General features: G+C 45.1%; 1 protein-coding gene across 2 annotated transcripts in view; it reads right to left on the bottom strand.

The window, feature by feature from the left end:
* Positions 1 to 23,905, bottom strand: part of EPS8L3 (EPS8 signaling adaptor L3) — a 310,884-nt gene that overhangs the window by 96,798 nt on the left and 190,181 nt on the right. For both annotated transcript variants that reach the window (XM_075333719.1, XM_075333718.1), the window contains exons 6-7: positions 1,736 to 1,879; positions 1,576 to 1,652 (exon numbers count right to left, since the gene is read on the bottom strand). In XM_075333719.1, coding sequence (XP_075189834.1) covers positions 1,576 to 1,652; positions 1,736 to 1,879 — 221 coding nt within the window. The remainder of the gene's footprint in view (positions 1 to 1,575; positions 1,653 to 1,735; positions 1,880 to 23,905) is intronic.

Genomic DNA, 23,905 nt, shown 5'->3' with positions numbered 1-23,905 from the left:
TTGGCCAACAACCTCCTTCTATCAGTAAGAGCATTCAAGATTGGTCGTGGCTGGATCTTCCAGCATGACAATGACCCAAAACACACAGCCAGGGCAAGTAAAGAGTGGCTCCGTAAGAAGAATTTCAAGGTCCTGGAGTAGACTAGCCAGTCAACAGACCTAAACCCAATAGAAAATCTTTAGAGGCAGCTGCAATTCAATGTTGCACAGTGACTGCCCCACAACCTGAAAGAACTTGAGAAGCTCTGTATGGATGAGTGGGCCAAAATCCCTGCTGCAGTGTGGGGAAGCTTGGTCAAGAACTATAGGAAAAGGTTGACCTCTATAATTGCAAACAAAGGTTTCTGTACCAAATATTAAGTTCTGTTTTTCTATTGTATGAATTACCTTTTTCATGCAATAAATTGCAAATTAATTATTTAAAAATTATACAATGTGATTTTCTGGATTTTTAAAATTCTGACTGTCACAGTTGAAGTGATGGCCATTGGATATGAACTCAGTAAATCGCCTCTTAGCGACATAGCACCATATCATCATTGTGGCATGATACACATGTAACCTCATGCCAGGCTCTGCAGTTAAAATTCAGTTCGGTACCTGAACTTGACCCGAACGAGAACCTAAAACACGAACTCCATAGAAGTCAATGGTGACCCAAACTTTGGTTCTGTAAAATGGCTCTAAAATAGCTAGGGGGTTGCAAAAGTTAGCAAAAAGGGGGTAAGAGTAGGACAATTGCCATGCAAACAATTATGGAAAGGGAAATGACTCAAAAGGGGTTCTGTCACCATAGTATCATGCTTAAATAGGAAGTAAACTAATAAAATAAAGAATAAAATAAAAAATTTCAAGAGTGCCGCCACAGAGCTTTTTATCAGAGTTCCCAATGGAGCCAACATTTTAAGAGTGCCGCCACAAAGCAAAGCCTGTGTTCATAGTTTCCCCATAGAGCAATAATTTAAAGAGCTCCCCCGCAGAGCCAACATTTTACGATTGACCCTACAGATCCTGTTTTCAGAGTTCCCCCAAAAAGTCAAAATTGTAAGTTTTCCTTCACAGAACCTGGTGCAGAGTGGCCACTCAGATCTTTTATTAAAATTCCTCCCGCAGAGCCTTTTTTAAAAGTAACCCCACAGACTCTGGTGCACAATGGCCATACAGAGCCTGTTTTTTGAGTATGCATAGAGAAGAGTAAAGGCCCTGCCACACACAGAGATAAATCTGCGGCAGATCTGTGGTTGCAGTGAAATTGTGGACAATCAGTACCAGGTTTGTGGCTGTGTATAAATGGAACAATATGTCCATGATTTCACTGCAACCACAGATCTGCCAAAGATTTATCTCTGTGTGTAAAGTGGCCTTAAGAGGATTAACCCAACACTGGCCATACAGAGCCTGTTTTTGAGTATGCATACAGTAGAGTAAGAGGTGTAACCCAACACTGTCCCTCACTTGAGCAGCGCCCTGTCCCTACTCTAGTCAGAGAAAAATGGCAGCACCACCCGCGATCCTGGGCGATATCAATGGGCAGAGGTTAGTGAGTGACAGTGATCAGCAAGTTTCAAACCATACCTAGTATTATCTCTACTCTGCTGGTCTTCTTTCCATTGAGACAAAACCTTCTCCAGTTTTCTTTGTAAGGTGTTAGCCTAAATGATTAGACATAGCAGATATGTTACAAGACCAACATAGGCTGTTTTGTTAAAATGTTTTATTATGTTATACAACTTACTGGATGTTCATCTGACTGAAAGAGCAAAATATTTGTATTTCTTCTATTTCGGACAGTAATCACAAAAAGAGAATTGTAAGGGTGGCTCCCGGACACAGCACGACAGTTTTCAATATTCTGCAATGGAATGTTTTCCAGACTCTCCTATAAGACATGGACAGATATTCTTTTACTATATAACAAAGATATTTCCATGCTATTTTTTCATTATTGTACAACGCCCTCTCTTTTTACTAAGTTTACATATGAAAATAGTTAATAAAGTCTCCAGTGATTAGGTTTGTATGCACAATTTAAATGATCACAGTTACTTTGCATAAATCAAGACTAAAATAAGAAACATTGTAAGTTATATTATCAGATAAATATGCACATCACTCCACTTATAAGCTATGTCTTCCCTCACCTGCCTCATCATTCACTGGTAAATACTACTAAAATTCATCTATGTTAACACAAAAGGAACTACCAGCTCACTGAGAGATCAGATTAACAGGCAGAGAAATGCATTTATAAACCTGTGCTGCAGCTTTCCAGTAAGTGTTTATGTCACCTCAGTGTTGTACTCACATCTATACTGTTCAGTACAGCAGTATAACATCTTCGATGCTGTTGCTGCTTCTGAACATATGCTATTGTACATAGCGATAGAAGAGCAGGAATCCCTTAGTTTCTATATTCTATATTACCCTGATTGCCACTGCACCAGAGCAATCGGGTTGAGCTTGGTAAAGTGCCGTGATTGTCGCATCTAATGGATGCAACAATTTTGGGCAGCTGCAGGCTGCTAATTTTAGGCTGGAGGAGCCCCAATAACCATGGGTCTCCCCATCCTGAGAATATCAGCCCCCAGCTGTTGGCTTTATTGTGGCTGGGTATCAAAAGTGGGGAAGACTGCATGTTGTTTTTTTTAAATTATTATTGAAATAATTTAATAACCGCAGTTCATCTTATTTTGATACACACTGGGGGTTGCAGCCTGTAGCCATATTCTTTTTCTATGCAGGGTATTACAATATGGGGGCCCCTATGCCAATTTTTTATTTATTTATGCTTTCACCATTATAGGTGCGCGGACAACGAATGTGATTCCAAGCAGTCACAAACGCTTTCACACAGGAAGCTGGTGCGGTCTTACTGCAACCAATAAGAAATGCCGGGACTGACGGTGGGCGGGGGAAGCATTAAATATGTATGAGGGTAATAAGCGGCCCCAGAAGTAGTGTTACCACTGCGTGGGGGACTCACTAAGTATAACGCGCCTGCTCTAATCCCTCTAGCCATGTCTACCCCATTTTGAAGCACAATATTTGGTTCCCCACGGACTTATATTGGATTGGCATCAGGGCAGATATCCAGAATTATTCCGGTCCCGAACTTGTTTTTTTCTTTAAATCCGGTTGGACCTGCCGATCCCGAATATCTATGGGCTCACCCATCTTTACTCCTCTGATAATTATTTTCATTTTTCTGTCTGAAATCTTGTGAGGAACACCTAGTCATGGCCGGGTTATAGTGAAATGATGTTCTTTCCAATTTGGCCCCAACAGTGCTCACTAGAACCTTCAGTAGTTTAGAAATTCTTCTGTAACCAATTCTATCAGTATGTTTTGCACAATAAGTTTGTGAAGGTATTGAGGCATCATAAGATGTTTTGTTTGTGGCCCGTTAGTAATGAGACACCTATTTATAGACCATTAGTTGAACCAGCTGATATTCATTATGTGGCAGGATTGCTTTCTAATTACTGATAGATTTCAGCTGGCGTCATGTGTTTCCCTGGCTTTTTGCACCTCTCTATTTTCATGTGTTCAATACTTTTTTCTGTGTCATTTCTAATTATTACGCATAACTTAATTTATGGGCATCTATAGTTTGAGATATTTGCCTGTGTGGATTGGATGGGTTGTTACCAACATCTGCTAAGAAATTCAAGTCAATACCTTAGAAATATTTTTACTTAGAAAATTGGTGACGTGTTCAATTATTTCACCCGCTGTATATGAGACATTATAAGAGCTCTTCTCCATCCACTATCTCATAGACTAGTGAAATCGTGTCCATCCTCTCATACACAGACATGACAACTTATTCTTAGCTATCACTTGAAATGACGTAAATTTTAACAATGATTTTTTTTAGCTTTATATTGTAGTCTGTACTGCATTTTATATTCCTGTAGTATAATGATACACATCAAAAAAATCACACAATAGAATATTTACTAACTTTTAGAAATGGAAAAGAGGGAAATGCATTGCAATTGGATATGCGCTGTAGTATATACTGTTTTTCCCCGAAAATAAGACAGTCTTGTATATTCTTTCCCCCAGCAAAACGCGCTACGGCTTTTTTTTGGGGTAGGGCTTATTTTCGGGGAGACATGGTTGGAGGACAGTTTAACCCTCAAAAAGTGCAGACACCCGTCCAGGAAAAGTCATACTAACCGGACCATGAGCGCCACTCCCAGGTCCTCCTGCAATCTTTGGCGGCCGCTCCCCTGCTTCTGGCCGACATGCTCGCACACATCAGATCACGCACACACACTCATGCACACTCATACACACATATATTTGGTTGTGTGACTGGTCTCTCTGTATTTCCTATTCTCAATGCGATTCTATTCATCATGTAATTGACTTTACATGATTTGCTAGACCAGCTTTTTAATGCATTTGTTCATTATGATGCTTGATATTTAGGACCACCGTACATATAATTACTTTCCAATACTTGTTGGGCTGATTTTATTTTGCAGCTGGATGCTTTCATCTGCAATTTTTTTCTGTACATGGATTATTTGTGGTTTCAGATATTAATATTTGTATTTTTGTCCTTTTTCTTACTTTTTCAAAATTTTTCTTTTTTAACTTAAGGGGAACCTGTTACCAGATTCAGCATCTATAAGCTGCGGCCACCACCAGTGGGCTCTTATATACAGCATTCTAACATGCTGTATATAAGAACCCAAGCCGCTATGTAGAACGTAAAAATCACTTTATAATACTCACCTAATGCGCGGTGCGGTGCAGACTAATTTAATGGGTGTCTCCGTTCTCCGGGTCCAGCGCCTCCTCTTTCGGCCACCTTTGGCCTCCTTCTTCTGAAACCTGGGTGCATGATGCGTCCTAAGTCAAGCACACTAGCCGGCATTGAGGTCCCACGCAGGCGCACTACAATACTTTGATCTGCCCTGCTGAGGGAAGATCAAAGTGCGCCTGCGCAGGACCTTAATGCCTTTAACCCCTTAACGACCTTGGACGTACTGAGTACGTCATGGTCACATGGTGCTAAACGACCCATGACGTACTCAGTACGTCCTGGCGAAATCGCGGTCCCGGAGCCCCGGGGAGTGAAATTTGTTTACCTAAACGGTGGATTCGGGAAGGAGGGGACCTCTGCCTGACCTCAGGAGGGGTGGTGCCTCCTCCCCGAACCTACAGAGGCTGTGATTGGCTGACGAACGCCGCTCAGCCAATTACAGTCACTGTAATGTGTCAGCCATTGAAAATGGCTAACACATTGCAATCCAGCCATAATCAGTGCTGCTGTAGCACTGATGACTGGCTGGAGCTGGGTGAACTTTGTTTCACCCGCCCCCAGCTCTGATTGGAGAGACCGGCCTTGTGACCGATCTCTCCCAATCACTGTGGATCTTGTGCCGGTGACCTGTATGTGACCGCTACCCTCAGCCTCACTCCGTCCGTGAAAGCTGATGAGAGCGGTCGCTGCAGGTGCCCATCGGTAAGTTATAGCACCTCCCCCCCCTCCCCGATCCACCGCTGCTCCCCCGCCGATCCACCGCTGCTCCCCCGCCGCTCCCCGCCGAGATCCACCGCCGCTCCCCGCCGAGATCCACCGCCGCTCCCCGCCGAGATCCACCGCCGCTCCCCGCCGAGATCCACCGCCGCTCCCCGCCGAGATCCACCGCCGCTCCCCGCCGAGATCCCACCGCCGCTCCCCGCCGAGATCCCACCGCCGCTCCCCGCCGAGATCCACCGCCGCTCCCCGCCGAGATCCACCGCCGCTCCCCGCCGAGATCCACCGCCGCTCCCCGCCGAGATCCACCGCTGCTGTCCCTGCCCGCCACTCCGCTGTTCCCGCCGCTGTCCCTGCCCGCCACGCCGCTTTACACGCCGCTGTCCCTGCCCGCCGATCCACCGCTGCTCCCCGCCGATAAACCGCTGCTGTCCCTGCCCGCCACGCCGCTTTACACGCCGCTGTCCCTGCCCGCCGATCCACCACTGCTGCCCGCCACGCCGCTGTTCCCGCCACTGTCCCTGCCCCCCCTCCATGTGCTGCCTCCCCTCCCCCCCTCCATGTGCTGCCTCCCCTCCCCCCCTCCATGTGCTGCCTCCCCTCCCCCCCCTCCATGTGCTGCCTCCCCTCCCCCCCTCCATGTGCTGCCTCCCCTCCCCCCCCTCCATGTGCTGCCTTCCCCCCTCCATGTGCTGCCTTCCCCCCTCCATGTGCTGCCTTCCCCCATCCATGTGCTGCCTTCCCCCCTCCATGTGCTGCCTTCCCCCCTCCATGTGCTGCCTTCCCCCCCTCCATGTGCTGCCTTCCCCCCCTCCATGTGCTGCCTTCCCCCCCTCCATGTGCTGCCTTCCCCCCCTCCATGTGCTGCCTTCCCCCCCTCCATGTGCTGCCTTCCCCCCCTCCATGTGCTGCCTTCCCCCCCCCATGTGCTGCCTCCCTCCATGTGCTGCCTCCCTCCATGTGCTGCCTCCCCCCATGTGCTGCCTCCCCCCATGTGCTGCCTCCCCCATGTGCTGCCTCCCCCCATGTGCTGCCTCCCCCCCATGTGCTGCCTCCCCCCCATGTGCTGCCTCCCCCCCATGTGCTGCCTCTCCCCCCATGTGCTGCCTCTCCCCCCCATGTGCTGCCTCTCCCCCCCATGTGCTGCCTCTCCCCCCCATGTGCTGCCTCTCCCCCCCATGTGCTGCCTCTCCCCCCCATGTGCTGCCTCCCCCCCCATGTGCTGCCTCCCCCCCATGTGCTGCCTCCCCCCATGTGCTGCCTCCCCCCTCCCTCCATGTGCTGCCTCCACTCCATGTGCTGCCTCCCCCCTCCCATCAGACTCTGCCCCCCTCCCTGATCTGCTGCCTGCTCTCTCCCATCCTTTTCACCCTCCTTCATCTGCTGCCTCTTTTGTCTGCTGTGATCCTGCTGCCTAGATCCATCCTGTAAGGTAGCTATCCCCAATCTCACCTCCCACCCCCCCATCCTCCGCCGCTCCTCCATTCGCTGCGCCCTTTCCCATCCTCCATCCGCTGCGCCTTTTCTCATCTGCCGCTCCTCCATCCGCTGCGCCTTTTCTCATCTGCCGCTCCTCCATCCGCTGCGCCCTTTCTTATCTGCCGCCCCTCCATCCGCTGCCGCGCCCTCTTGCATCGCATTATCCAGCGCAGTTGCTCGCTTCCAGACAGGAGCGGATGATGCGATGCAAGACTCGTGCATAATGGCAGGCACTCATTTTTTTTTTTCTGACGGCTGTCTTTATTTCGCCAAACTAATATTTTTTTGTATTTTCTCTTTCTTTCTAGATTTTCCTTGTTCATCAGAGACACAAACACACACATACACTAAATAAAGTATTTTTTTTCTCAGACACACAAACACTAAATAAAGTTTTTGTACACACACCACACATACAATGTCCCGATCCCAGAGACGTTATTCAGATGAGGAGGCATATGCCTTTGTTGCCTCCGAGCCTGATAGCGAGGGAGATGACCCCACATTCCTCTGTTCCTCCCAAGCCGATTCCTCCTCCAGTGACGAAGGACCACCGCGAAGACGTCGTAGGACGAGGTATCAGTCACGGCCCAGGGGAGAAGAGCCGGGGCCCAGGGGAGAAGAGCCGGAGCCCAGGGGAGAAGAGCCGGAGCCCAGGGGAGAAGAGCCGGAGCCCAGGGGAGAAGACTCGGAGCCCAGTGGAGAAGACTCGGAGCAGAGCGTGAGTGAACCCCAGCCCAGCACTAGTGCTAGGGACCCCCAACCTAGCGCTAGTGACCGGGTATGGACCCCAGTCCCTGAAAACTTTGCACCACAGATTCCTGAGTTTCTTCCCCAACCAGGAATCCAGTTTGATGCTACAAACCTTGGAGCAATAGACTTTTTCAAAGTCTATTTCTCTGAAGAGTTTGTCAGTCTCATGGTGGTGCAAACGAATCTCAACGCCCAACGATTTTTGGCCCAAAATGCTGACTCAACATTTTCTAGCTGGACCCCGACGGATTCAGTAGAAATGTTGAAGTATTGGGGTCTCACTCTTCACATGGGGCTGGTGAAGAAGCCACAACTTCGCCAATATTGGAGTGTTAATATTTTATACAACACTCCAGTATTTGGCATGGTTATGACCCGTAAGCGTTTTGAGGCCATGCACAAATTTTTACATTTTAGGGACAATGCGGACAGTCTTCCCCGCGATGACCCGAATTTTGACAGACTGTTCAAAATTCGTCCGGTCATCGAACACTTCAAAAGTAAGTTTGCTGAAGTGTATGTTCCCCAGAGGGAAATTTGTGTGGATGAATCCCTCATCCACTTCAAGGGGAGACTGAAGTTTCGCCAGTACCTGCCCAGTAAAAGGGCAAGATACGGCATTAAACTCTATAAGTTGTGCGAGAGTACCTCAGGGTACACTCACAACTTTAGAGTTTACGAAGGGAAGGACACGCGGATCCAACCCCCAGAATGCCCACCTACTCTGGGGGTGAGTGGGAAAATTGTGTGGGATTTGATCCACCCACTGCTTGATAAAGGGTTATCACCTGTATGTTGATAATTTTTATACAAGCGTCCCACTCTTCCAATCCCTCTCTTCCAGAGGTACCGCAGCTTGCGGTACTGTCCGGAAAAATCAGAGGGGCCTCCCTGTGACGCTAATTGGGCAGCTGCTCCCAAGAGGTGAGAGTAGAGCCCAATGTAGCGACAACATGGTTGTTGTCAAGTTCAAGGACAGAAGGGATGTCCTTTTCTTGACCACAATTCATGGTCCCGGCACCACAGCCATCAGTGTTCGAGGTACCTCGGCACAGGTTCGCAAACCGGACTGTGCCTTGGGGTACAACAAACATATGGGAGGAGTTGATCTTTCCGATCAAGTCCTCCAGCCCTATAATGCCATGCGGAAGGTGAAGGTGTGGTATAAGAAGCTGGCTGTGCACATCGTGCAGATGGCACTGTACAATGCTTTCGTGCTCTCACGAGGTGCAGGCCAGACCAACACCTTCCTTCAGTTCCAGGAAGCCGTCATCAAGACCTTGATGTTTGGAAGAGAAGAAGCAGCTGTCCCTAGCAACTCTGGAACTGCAAGTGCCCGCATGGTACCAGGGCAACATTTTCCTGGTGAGGTACCGCAAACCACCGGAAGAGGAAGATCTCAGAAAAGGTGCCAGGTGTGCTATAGCAGGGGGGTGAGGAAGGACACAGTGTTTCAATGCGACACTTGTCCCGATAAACCTGGACTTTGTGTGATAAACTGCTTCAAAGTTTATCACTCATCCGGGTACTAAATTAACATGTGCCATCCCAACATTCCTCCATAACACACAAAACGACGTACAACACAGACGGGGGACCTTCTGTACGCTACATAACGGGGGGGGGGAAATCTTCCATACGCCACATAATCGGGGGGGACATTCCGTACGTCACATAGACGGGGGGGAACATGATGTACGCCACATAACGGGGGGGGGTCTTCCATAAGCCACATAGAGGGGGGAGGGGGGATCTTCCATAAGCCACATAGAGGGGGGAGGGGGATCTTCCATAAGCCACATAGACGGGGGGGGACCCAAGATCTTGCATAAGCCACATAGACGGGGGGGGGGACCCAATGAACGCCACATAGACGGGGGGAGGGGGATCTTCCATAAGCCACATAAACGGGGGGGGGGGGGAACCTGATATACGCCACATAACGGGGGGGGTCTTCCATAAGCCACATAGAGGGGGGAGGGGGGATCTTCCATAAGCCACATAGAGGGGGGGAGGGGGGATCTTCCATAAGCCACATGGGGGGGGGGACCCAATGAACGCCACATAGACGGGGGGAGGGGGATCTTCCATAAGCCACATAAACGGGGGGGAACCTGATATACGCCACATAGCGGCGGGGGGGGGGTCTTCCATAAGCCACATAGAGGGGGGAGGGGGGATCTTCCATAAGCCACATAGAGGGGGGAGGGGGGATCTTCCATAAGCCACATAGACGGGGGGGGGGAGGACCCCAATGAACGCCACATAGACGGGGGGGGAGGACCCAATGAACGCCACATAGACGGGGGGAGGGGGACCTTCCATAAGCCACATAAACGGGGGGGAACCTGATATACGCCACATAGCGGCGGGGGGGGGTCTTCCATAAGCCACATAGAGGGGGGAGGGGGGATCTTCCATAAGCCACATAGAGGGGGGAGGGGGGATCTTCCATAAGCCACATAGACGGGGGGGGGAGGACCCAATGAACGCCACATAGACGGGGGGGGGAGGACCCAATGAACGCCACATAGACGGGGGGAGGGGGACCTTCCATAAGCCACATAAACGGGGGGAACCTGATATACGCCGCATAACGGGGGGGGGGGGGTCTTCCATAAGCCACATAGAGGGGGGAGGGGGGATCTTCCATAAGCCACATAATCGGGGGGGACATTCCGTACGTCACATAGACGGGGGGAACATGATGTACGCCACATAACGGGGGGAGGATCTTCCATAAGCCACATAGACGGGCGGGGGGGGACCTGATGAACGCCACATAGACGGGGGGAGGGGGGATCTTCCATAAGCCACATAGACGGGGGGGGGAGGACCCAATGAACGCCACATAGACGGGGGGAGGGGGATCTTCCATAAGCCACATAAACGGGGGGGAACCTGATATACGCCACATAACGGACGATCTTCCATAAGCCACATAGAGGGGGGAGGGGGGATCTTCCATAAGCCACATAGACGGGGGGGGGACCTGATGTATACACCACACAACACAGACGGGGGGAGGACCTGACGTACACTACTCAGCACACACATGACGGCCTGATGTACCGTACACAAATATACCACACTATGAAATTGACATACCAGGTCCCTGCTAATGTACAGCACTCCTTCCCTTTGGAGCCCTGCCGTGCGCCCAAACAGTGGTCTGCTGCCACATATGAGGTATCAGCATACTCAGGACAAATTGGCTCAACAAATTTTGCAGTCTATTTTATCCTGTTACCCCTGTAAAATTTAAAAAATTGAGCCAAAAATAACATTTTATGTGGAAAAACAGTATTTTTTTGTTTTTACGGCTCAATGTATGAAGCACGTGAGGGTTCAAAGTGCTCATTACCCATCTAGATTTATGCCATGGGGGTATAGTTTCCAAAATGAGGCCACTTGTGGGGGAGCTCCATTGTTTAGGCACCTCAGGGGGTCTCCAAACACAACATGGCATCCACTAACTATTCCAGACAATTTTACGTTTGAAAAGTCAAATGACGCTCCTTGCCTTCTGAGCCCCGCTGTGCGCCCAAACAATTGATTACCACCACATATGAGATATCTGTGTACTCAGGAGAAATTGCACCATACATTTTATGGTGCAATTTTTCCTGATACCCTTGTAAAAAAAAAAGCTATCTGGTAGAAGTAACAATTTTGTGTTAATTTTTTATTTTTTTATTTTCACGGCTCAACGTTATTAACTTTTGTGAAGCCCCCAGAGGTTCAAAGTGCTCACTAAACATCTAGATAAATTCCCTGAGGGGTCTAGTTTCCAAAATGGGGTCACTTGTGGGGGAGCTCCATTGTTTAGGCACCTCAGGGGGTCTCCAAACACAACATGGCATCCACTAACTATTCCAGACAATTTTGCGTTTGAAAAGTCATATGACGCTCCTTGCCTTCTGAGCCCCGCTGTGCGCCCAAACAATTGATTACCACCACATATGAGATATCTGTGTACTCAGGAGAAATTGCACCATACATTTTATGGTGCAATTTTTCCTGATACCCTTGTAAAAAAAAAAGCTATCTGGTAGAAGTAACAATTTTGTGTTAATTTTTTTTTTTTATTATTTTCACGGCTCAACGTTATTAACTTTTGTGAAGCCCCCAGAGGTTCAAAGTGCTCACTAAACATCTAGATAAATTCCCTGAGGGGTCTAGTTTCCAAAATGGGGTCACTTGTGGGGGAGCTCCATTGTTTAGGCACCTCAGGGGGTCTCCAAACACAACATGGCATCCACTAACTATTCCAGACAATTTTGCGTTTGAAAAGTCAAATGACGCTCCTTGCCTTCTGAGCCCCGCTGTGCGCCCAAACAATTGATTACCACCACATATGAGATATCTTTGTACTCAGGAGAAATTGCACCATACATTTTATGGTGCAATTTTTCCTGATACCCTTGTAAAAAAAAAAAGCTATCTGGTAGAAGTAACAATTTTGTGTTAATTTTTTTTTTTTTTATTTTCACGGCTCAACGTTATTAACTTTTGTGAAGCCCCCAGAGGTTCAAAGTGCTCACTAAACATCTAGATAAATTCCCTGAGGGGTCTAGTTTCCAAAATGGGGTCACTTGTGGGGGAGCTCCATTGTTTAGGCACCTCAGGGGGTCTCCAAACACAACATGGCATCCACTAACTATTCCAGACAATTTTGCGTTTGAAAAGTCAAATGACGCTTCTTGCCTTCTGAGCCCCGCTGTGCGCCCAAACAATTGATTTCCACCACATAAAAGATATCGGTGTACTCAGGAGAACACGCACAATTAATTTTATGGAGCATTTTTTCCTGATACCCTTGTGAAAATGCTAAATTTTATGGCTAAAGTAACATTTTTGTGTAAAAAAGTTAAATTTTCATTTTTTCTTTCTACATTGATTTGGTTGCTGTGAAGCTCCTAAAGGGTTAATAAACTTCTTGGATGTGGTTTTGAGCAGAGTGAGGGGTGCAGATTTTAGAATGGGGTCACTTTTGGGTATTTTCTGTCACCTAGGCCTCTCAAAGTCACTCCAAATGTGATGTGGTACCTAAAAAATTTTTTTTTGTAAATTTTGTTGGAAAAATGAAAAATTGCTGATGAACTTTGAACCCTTCTAACTTCCTAACGAAATTTTTTTTTTTCCGAAAATTGCGCTGATGTAAAGTAGACATGTTGGAAATGTTATTTAGTAACTATTTTGTGTGACATATCTCTCACATTTATGGGCATAAAATTTCAAATTTTGAAAATTGCAAAATTTTCAAAATTTTCGCCAAATTTTCGAAATTTTCACAAATAAACGCAAAACATATCGGCCTAAATTTACCACTGACATAAAGTATAATATGTCACGAAAAAACAATCTCAGAATCACCAGGATCCGTTGAAGTGTTCCAGAGTTATAACCTGTCAAAGTGACACTGGTCAAAATTGCAAAAAATGGCCGGGTCTTTAAGGTGAAAACAGGCTGGGGGCTGAAGGGGTTAAGAGACCAGCCAATATAGAGTCCTTTAGTCAATGCTCCATGTGAGACAGTAAGCTTATAGTCAGGGGCATAACTACAATAGGTGTGTGACGCCCTGACAAAATCAGGTTGTCACAAGAGACTGCATCCATCTTCCAGATGCAGGACTCTTTCCTCCTTGCCTTCCAACACAGCCACACACAGGTACAAACACCAGCCACAAACCTAGTCACCCCCCCAAGGATAATAGGGACACACCAATGGGCGGGGGCCAGGCAGATGGTGATGCCCACCTAGGGGTTCTGAGGTGTCAGGGGAGGGAATGAGTCAGTCTGAGTCAGACAGAGTTGGAGTTGAGGAGTGGAAGTGAGAGGAGTGAAGTGGTAGTCGGGGGTTGTAGCTCCCGGACTACCGGACTACCTGAGCTGACTGGCAGATGGCAGAGCAGGGCCACAGGTAACGGAGATCCGGTCGCGGGAGACCTTAAGTAGACTGGGGCAGGGATGTAGCCCACCGGTGCCGACAGCGGGAATCCGGTCCGGAGGCCGTGCATAGTCGGGGTGCCTGGACGCGAGGGCGAGGACAGCTACAAGCACCTTACCGATTAACCAGCAGGGGACAAGATTCCACTTCTTGTCCCACCAGTAAGTGCAGGAGGAAGGGCCCATGTCCTGTCTACCGGTGTGCGGGACCCGAGCACACCCCTCTGGAGGCCGTCTATCGGTATCCGGAACTTGGTTTACTACTTGGACTTTGTGTGACTTATTTCTCAACTGTGAGTACACTGGTGTCATCCGGTCCGGCCTGCAGACTGTATCCCAGCACTGCACACCACCTACACCTGGGCCCCGGGAATACATCTCCCCTACCCTTGGAGGGGATACCATCCTGCTGCCCCGCTCCATCAGCCCCGGGCGTCCCATACAAAGGCAGCGGCGGTGTTACTAACAAATCACCGCAACCCACGTGTGGCATCACTGACAAACTCTCCCCCTGTAAATAACCCCCTTTATACAGTTGTGGGCGGTGGGCTACTGCATGAGCCCCCGGATCCGGCTGCCACTCGAGCCACAGCCACGATCCCGGATCCAAGCGCCTCGGGTAGCCTCCCCTGCCGTGGTCTGTCCCCCCCTGCCCACAACAGGTGCAGGGGTTGCAATTGCAACTGGGACCTACAGCCTAGGGGCCTCAAAAGTCCCATTGGTCTATATGAAAAGGCCAGTGCTATTAAAGACTTCTAATAATTGGAGGTATCATTGAAACTTTTGAATTGGGGCCAATGAGTTTCAAACTATGCAATTGCTTTAAGTACTCCCATTACATTGCCAGATGTTATGGATAAGAATATATGAAGATATCCAAAATAACAGCACTCAAAATGGTGCTTGCACTGTGTACCCCACCCATATCTACATTTACACTGTGTGCAGAATTATTAGGCAAGTTGTATTTAAGAGGATTTTTTTTATTATTGATCAACAACTATGTTATCAATCAACCCAAAAGACTCATAAATATCAAAGCTTAATATTTTGGGAAGTTGGAGTGGGTAGTTTTAGATTTGGCTATTTTAGGAGATCTGTTTGTGCGCGTAACTATTACTGTGTAGAATTAGTAGGCAACTTAATAAAAACCAAATATATTCCTTAATTAATTAATTAATTCCTTATTATTAATATAATATATATTTAGAAATAAACATTTCTGACATGCAAAAACAAAACCCCAAAAATTAGTGACCAAATAGAGCCATCTTTCTTTATGATGACACTCAACAGCCTACCATCCATAGATTATGTCAGTTGCATGATCTGTTTACGATCAACATTACGTGCAGCAGCCACCACAGCCTCCCACTATTTTCCCTCCCTGTAGATCTCACAATTTATAAGGGACCACAGGTTCTCTATGGATTTCAGGTCAGGTAAACAAGGGGGCCATGTCATTTTTTCATCTTTTAGACCCTTACTGGCCAGCCATGCCTTGGAGTAGTTGGATGCATGTGATAGAGCATTGTCCTGCTTGAAAATCATGTTTTTCTTGAACGATACCAACTTCTTCCTGTACAACTGCTTGAAGAAGTTGTCTTCCAGAAACTGGCAGTAGGTCTTGGAGTTGAGCTTCACTCCATCCTCAACCCGAAAAGGTCCCACAAGTTCATCTTTGATGATACCAGCTCATACCAGTACCCCACCTCCACCTTGCTGGCGTCTGAGCTCTCTGCCCTTTACTGATCCAGCCTTGGGCCTATCCATCCGGCCCATCAAGAGTCAGTCTCATTTCATCAGTCCATAAAACCTTTGAAAAATCAGTCTTAAGATATTTTTTGTCCCAGTCTTGACGTTTTATCTTATGTTTCTTGTTCAAAGGGGGTCGCTTTTCAGCCTTCCTTACCTTGGCCATGTCCCTGAGTATGGCACACCTTGTGCTTTTTCATACTCCAGTAACATTGCAGCTCTGAAATATGGCCAAACTGGTGGCAAATGGCATATTGGCAGCTTCACGCTTGATTTTCCTCAATTTATTGGCAGCTATTTTGCGCCTCTTTTACCCAACATGCTTTTTGCGACCCTGTTGGCTATTTGCCATGAATCACTTGATTGTTCAGTGATCACGCTTCAAAAGTTTGGCAATTTCAAGACTGCTGCATCCCTCTGCAAGACATCTCACAATTTTGGACTTTTCAGAGCCCGTCAAATCTCTCTTCTGACCCATTTTGCCAAAGGAAAGGAAGTTGCTTAATAATTAAGCACACCTTATATAGGGTGTTGATGTCATTACACCACACCCCTCCTCATTACAGAGATGCACATCACCTGATTTACTTAATTGGTAGTTGGCTCTCAAGCCTATGCAGCTTGGAGTAGGACAACATGTATAAAAAGTATCATGTGATCAAAATACTCATTTGCCTAATAATTCTGCACACAGTGTAGACATCATAAGACTTATTATAAGACATTCTGAGACTTTTCTCTGATGATTCAGCTTATTAGAAAATTATGAAATATATTTATGTGTATAAGGTGTTTTCCTGCACCTTGACCAACGGTTGAGTATATGCACCCTTGGATGGAATTCAAGAGTTTCTGGATTTAAAATGTTTGTAACTTTCACAATTAAAGCAGTCTTGTTCCCTTTTGATCAAAGCCTTTTGATCTCTGGTATCTGTGGATATTTTGCATGCAGATATTGGACTCATAATTTGGACTACAGACAATTAAGACGGTTTATGCACATTTGAATTGCATTCCCCAAATCAGTAGTCACCCCAGTAACTCCACATGCCATTCACATTTAAATCTCGCATGCATTTAGCTCATTAAGAGACCAATGATATCTCACGTAGTGTCTGAAAAAATATTAGTTTCACATCTCCAAGGACTGCTGGGATTGCAGGACAAAGATGAGAGCACTGCCAAATTTGTGACACCTAAGAGTCTTTTTTCACTATATTTTCTCAGTTTCTATAAAATGACAGATATAGCTCATTTCTTAGAAATACTGTATAATGTGTAAGCCTTATAGAATGTAACCCTTGCAGCTATTATGCGCGCTTTGGATTTATGAACTGAAAATTGGGATCCTCTACAAAAGAAAGTATTGGTAGAAAATAAAAGATTTGTACCTTTTTTCTCTTTTGTATTCAATAACACAGTTGATAATTAAACTTGTATGTCAACCCTACTTTAAAATACTGAAACCGTATCTGTTCATATGTTGCCGCATTATACAGCCTTGGGAGCGGAGTGTACTGTTAACTCTCATATGTTCTAACAGCAACTTTCACTGTGTACTATGTACTTTGCTATGGCCTTGCCCTGCAATTACTGTCTTTTAACAAATATGTCTTTCTGCCATATTAAAGGGTAACTTAAAGTGTAACAGTCATTTTAATTTTTATTTCATAAATCAATAGTATAAGTGAATATGGTAAGCTACTGTACTTTGAAATACATCTTATCAGAAAAAATCTGCTTTTTGTTCTTTTGTATTGAGTTTTCACTCTGAGTCATGGCTAAAATTTGTATTCAGTGAAGACTGACGTTCACGTTACTGAGATAGGCAACGACTGATGACAGTTGGTCTTTCTAAAATTATATGTAGCGGATAGAGATGGGTGAACCTGAAGATCTTTCAGTTCAGCTGGTCCTGCTGGACTTCAAAAAAAGTCCCATTCGGCACCGGACTTGAACAAGAACATGAGCACAAATGCCGAACCCCATATAAGTCTATGGGGACCTAAACATGCGAACCAAAAACAATGGTGATAGTAAGGGCTAGAGGGCTGCAAAAGGAAGCAAAATGGGGATTAAAGCAAGACAATTATACTTACCGAATCTCCGCATGGCTGCACACTGCTCCTGGATTTTCAGCGGGTTCAGTGCGTTTTTTTGTCAGGAGATGCAGATTTGGTGCAGAAACGTCTGTACCCAAATACTCAATATGCACACATTGCCTAATCCGGTAATCCGGCATTGAGTTCCATGACCAATTTAGATCACAGCTGGGATTCCCATGATATCCCAGCTGTGACCTCAGGTGAACTGACCTGAGGTCAACTCATTGAAGAACTTGGGGACCTCACCTCATTGAACTCAATGTCGGATTACCAGATTAGGAAATGTATGCAGATTGAATATTTGGGTGCAGACACTTCTGCACCAAATCTGCATCTCCTGGCAAAAAACTCACCGATACCACATGCATTTTGATGCAGTTCATTTTGCCAGGAGATGCAGACTTGGTGCAGAAATGTCTGCAGCCAAATACTCAATGTGAACACATAGCCTAATGCGGTAATCCGGCATTGAGTTCAATTACTTCACCTGAGGCGAGGTAACTAAGTTCAGTGAGTTCACCAGAGGTCAGTTCTCCTAAGGTCACAGCTGGGGTACCATGGGAACTTCTAGTTGTGACCTCGGCTGAACTTAATGTCATCACTGCTCACAACTATGGCTCCGTCATGTATATATATTTAAATGTGTATTATTTATTTATTTTATAACATTTCTAGAAGAACCCAGTTAAGGTGACATGGAGCTGAAAGGTTGGAAGGGCACAGTGCATGCATACCATCCTAACTTTCCTCTGCCCCAGTGTGAAAAAGTTAAAGGTATGTCATGAGAAAATGTCCTGTCATTTAAATATTTTTTTTTCTTTACTAATTATAAAAAAAACTGAAATCTTGGAATATTCATACAGCCTATATAGCTTTATACTAACGAGACTCATACTTCCTCTTCAGACACAGCTGACCCTGTTGACTTGGATACAAGTATTTTTTAATGCTCTGATTTAGGGAAAGAAAATTGTAAAGACAGGTAAGGGAGTGAACTGTGACATTAACTATTTTAAATGGTAACTTGTATGTTATTTACTGTGCATAGAGATGTTATCTTGCATTGTAATCCTGTCTGTGATAATAAAAGTGCTGAAAACTCTTTTGTAAAGAACATGAGTCAAATGAATGAAAATTGCTTAACATGGAAAATAACCCTTGAAATATAGAGAACGGATGGTGTATATAGAATATACAGATTGGATACTGTTGTGGACCAGGAAAAAAGGCAACCAAATATTCAAACACAATTGCAGCTATCAACAACCTTAAATGCTGCTGTCAATCTGTGACAATGGCATTTAAGGACACACACTTCCAGAGGTGTGCTATTTTAGGCCCACCATAGGCCATTTCACAAAATGGCATCTTAGTACTCCTTTGAAGCATACAAGCATACAGAAGAAATTATTACAAAATTACAGCTTCAAATCCCTAAGGGCACTAAAAAAAACTAAAAAGCCAACATTTAAAAAAATAAATAAATAAATTATATATATAGATATATATCGATGGGCACCCGCCCCTGTCGTTTGTGCGTCATGGGCAAATCGCTGCTCGTGGCGACCAATATCGCTAGGACGCATCACACATACTTACCTTCCTAGCGACGTCGATGTGGCTGGCGAACAACCTCTTTTTTAAGGGGGTGGTTCGTGCGGCGTCACAGCGACGTCAATCAGCGGGCCACCAATAAAAGCGGAGGGGCAGAGAGCAACCGCATTCACGTCACTCCCAACTCGTTGCCGGAGGACCCAGGAACGCTGTTGTTCGTCATTACCGGGGTGTGACACGTAGCGATGTGTGCTGCTTCAGGAACAACGAACAACCTGCTTCCAGCACGAGCAACAATATTTTGAAAATGAACGACGTGTTAATGATCAACGATTTGGTGAGTATTTGGCATCGTTAGCGGTCGCTCGTAAGTATCACACGCAACGACGTCGCTAACAAGGCCGGATGTGCGTCATGAATTCTGTGACCCCAGCGATATCTCATTAGCGATGTCGTTGAGTGTAAAGAGGCCTTTACTCTTGAAGGGAGAAAAATTGAAAGCAGATAAAGAAAAAAGAACAGCGTGAAAGGGTTACTAAAAAGAATAACTTTTTTTTTTTTTTTTTTTTCTTCAATATATTTACCTCAAAACCTGTTATAAAGAATAGGTCATTTTCTGATGACACATTTCCGTTTAACTCCTTCCCAAACTAATACATAATAGTAGGTACTGTCCTACACCGGATCCTTATGTATGGAACGCCATAACCAGCAGATACCAGCTGTGTTAAACAGGTGCCATCTACTTTGTTTAGTGCTTCACGACCATCCGATTTTGCGCTGTCCGTTTTTTTGGCCATTCTTCTTCCGAGAGACATAATTTTTATTTTTCAGTCAATATGGTCATGTAAGGGCATGTTTTTTCAGAACAAGCTGTACTTTTAATTGAAACCATGCGTTTTACCATATAGTGTACTGGAAAATGGCAAACAAATTCCAAATGCGGAAAAACTGCAGAAAAAGTGCAATTACACTATAGTTTTTGAGATATTTTATTCACACTGTTCACTGTATGGTAAAACTGATATGTTGCTGTGATTCCTCAGGTCGGTGCGAGTTCATAGACACCAAACATGAATAGGTTTACTTTTATCTAAGGGGTTAAAAAAATCAGAAGTTTGCCCAAAAAAAGTGGCGTACGTTTTACGCCATTCACCGTGACCCATAGCGTTCTCATTTTTTGAGATCTATGGCTCAGTGACAGCTTATGTTTTGCATCTCGAGATGACATTTTTAACTGTACCATTTTTGCGCAGATGCTACGTTTTGATCACCTGTTATTGCAAATTTGTGCAAAATTTGTGGTGACCAAAAAACTTAAATTTTGGCGTCTGGAATTTTTTTGCTGCTATGCCGTTTACCGATCAGATTAATTTATTTTATATTTTGATTGGGCATTTTTCAATACACCGATACAAAATATCTGTATATTTTATATTTTTTAACCCTTTAATTTTCAATGGGGCGAATGGGGGAGGGGTGATTTGTAAAAAAAAAATGGTAAACTTTTTTTTTTATTTTACTAGTCCCCCTAGGGGACTGTAACGGTTAGCTGTCTGATCGCTCATTCATTTCTCCAGATCAGAGCAGCATCGCTCAGACCAGGAAAAATGATCATCTCTTGTAACAAGCAGCCCTCAGCTGGTTCTTACAGGATCACATGACCCTGTGCTACCATGACAACCACCAGATGTCAGCTGTACAAATCAACAGAGATGTGCACCGATCTCCCCCGGCTGCCGACAACGGCTGGGGGTGATTAACACTATGACTGCTGTGACGTAATTTTACTGCTTGCAGTCATTAAGGGGTTAAAGGGAATCAGTCAGCAGGTTTTTGCTACCTCATCTGAAAACAGAATGTTGTAGGCAAAGCAACTCTGAATCCAACAATGTTTAACTTAGATTACTGGCTGCAGAGGTTCTGACACAATCAGAGCTTTTAGATTTAGCCAGGTAGCAGAGCTGAGAGGAATGTCCTGCCCACATTCTCAATAGAGATTATACATCCACAATGAGGTGTCAATCACAGCAGGGGGCATGTTCGATTGCTGTTCCTGCGACTTTGTAGTCTAGTAATGGTAATCATCAGGTGATAAAGCCTTTTTTCTAATTAAACAAAAGCACACAGATAAGAGAGGCATAGTGGATTTTTGTTTTTTAACCTCTACAGTATGCTGCCTCAGTATAGATAGCGCAAAACCTGTTGACAGATTCCCTTTAACTATTTGAAGGACTTTGTCGCTTGATTGACAGTACACTTGATGAGTTGTCATGGTAACTTGCTGAAAGCCTCTATGGCTGCAAAATTTGTCTGTGAAGCACAGCCTCTGCCTGGGCTTCAAAGAAAAATGTCATCTTGTCTGCATTAAAAGATTGCAGGTTGAAGATCCCTAACTGAGAAATAATATCTAAAAAAAGATACAAAAACAAAATAGTAAAACATTTACATCAATACATATTTGGTGAACACTGCAAAGAAAAAAACAAAATATGAAATGAAGTTTTTAGGGTCACCAAAATGCAATAAAAAGCAATACATTTGTGATATGTATACCAGAATGATATTTACAATTTTACCTAACATTGCAAAAAGCAGATCCTCATGTAGCTCCATCGCTACCACTTCCACGTGGTGCAAAATTTTGTGCCTCCTTACTGTGGCACCCACAGGGCCACCACTAGGAATTTCAGGGCCCCATACTGGCAAAATTTTTGGGCCCCCTTGACTCCGCCTAGGCTCCACCCCAGCCCCGCATCCACCCCTCAAACCCTCCACACTCTCAACGCCATGCTTAGAAAAACGTGTGAGTAGATGTATATGTATATATATATATATATATATATATATATATACTGTATATATATATATATATATATATATTAATTATATAAAACTGAGTGTATGTATGTGTATGCGTGTATCTATGTATGTATATATGTCTGTGTGTGTATGTATGTCCGCTAAAGGAATCCGCACCGTCACATTTACCCGAACTTTTGCACAGACGCCTCATGTGACTCAGGGAACGTCATAGACTATGTTTTAAGTGGAAAATTTAATCCTGCAGTTTACAGTTACTCTCCAAATAACCTGCTTAAATTAAAGTCAATGGAGCTGGGAGAAGGCCAACTAAAGTACCTACTCACCAAATCCCTGGTGCCAGAAATCCCACGATGACCAGCCAACACAGAACAATGAACTTCAGACATCACTCTACTCCTCCATTGGTCAGGAACATACAATTTCCCTGCAGTAAATCTTTCAGGTTTGTTCTCCTGAAATTCCTCAAAAGCATCAAATTGGGTGAAAACGCAGAATCACTCCCTCATGCAGGATGGTAGGAGGCTCAGTCACAGCCAGAGAATCAGCAAAGAAACTCCTAGAAAGGGCATCCGCCACCTTAATATTGTTAGTACCAGGAATATAAGAGACCACAAAATTAAAGTGCGTGAAAAACAAGGCCCATTTAGCCTGCCTAGGATTCAACTTCCTGGCAGATTCAAGATAGATCAAATTCTTATGATCAGTAAGTACTACAATTTGATGTCTCTCCCCCTCCAGCCAATGTCGCCATTCTTCAAAAGCCCACTTCATTGCCAATAATTCCCGATTCCCCACATTATAATTTCGCTCTGGTGGTGAAAATTTCCGGGAAAAAAAAGCACAGGGTATAATTTTAGAAGTCACAGGGTCCCTTTGACACAAGACAGCCCCAGCTCCAATCTCCGAGGCATCGATCTCCACCTGAAAAGGAATAGACACATCAGGCTGCCGCAAAACTGGAGCAGAAGTAAACCTCCTTTTCAGCTCCTGAAAAGCCAAGACTGTCTCTGAGGACCAATTCACAACATCAGCTCCCTTCTTGGTCAAATCAGTCAATGGCTTGACAATATGAAAAATTGCCTATGAATTTACGAAAGAAATTAGCAAAACCCAAAAACTTCTGAAGGCTTTTCAAAGAAGTAGGCTGTACCCAATCATGAATGGCCTGAACCTTGACCGGATCCATCTCAATAGAAGATGGGGACAAAATAAACCCCAAAAAAGAGACCTTTTGTACGCCAAACAGACATTTTCGATCCCTTGACATATAACGCATTGTGCCTGAGAACCTGAAATACTGTCCGAACCTGTTCAACATGAGAATCCCAGTCACGAGAAAAAATCAAAATGTCATCCAAATAGACAATCAAAAACTTGTCCACAAAGTCACGGAAAATATCATTCATGAAAGATTGAAAGACGGAAGGGGCATTAGTGAGCCCAAAGGGCATCACTAGGTACTCAAAATGCCCCTCAGGGGTATTAAACGCCGTCTTCCAGTCATCACCCTGTTTAATGCAAATGAGATTATATGCTCCCCAAAGATTGAGCTTAGTAAACCAACTAGCACTCTTCACTCTAGAAAACAGGTCAGAAATCAGAGGCAACGGATACTGATATTTAACTGTGATATTAGTAAGGAAACGATAATCAATACAGGGCCGTAATGAACCATCCTTCTTGGCCACAAAAAAAACAAAGCGGTGCCCAAAGGGAAAGATCATGGTCTAATGTGACCCTTCTCCAAAGACTCCTTAATGTAAGTCCACATAGCAACATATTCAGGCACAGATAAATTGAAAAGCCGTCCTTTAGAAAATGTACAACCAGTCACCAATTCAATAGCGCAATCACAGTCCCTATGCGGAGGCAAACAAGCAGCCTCGGTCTCATTAAACACATCCATGAAATATGCCAAATAGTCAGGGACCTCCCGTGTCTGAGATGAAATAGACAAAACTGGAGTATCACTATGCACACATTGGCAGCCC

This window comes from Anomaloglossus baeobatrachus, chromosome 2 (assembly GCF_048569485.1).
Source record: "Anomaloglossus baeobatrachus isolate aAnoBae1 chromosome 2, aAnoBae1.hap1, whole genome shotgun sequence".
NCBI lineage: Eukaryota > Metazoa > Chordata > Amphibia > Anura > Aromobatidae > Anomaloglossus > Anomaloglossus baeobatrachus.
The sequence above is the reverse complement of the archived record's forward strand: the minus strand, read 5'-3'. Positions and strand labels throughout refer to the sequence as shown.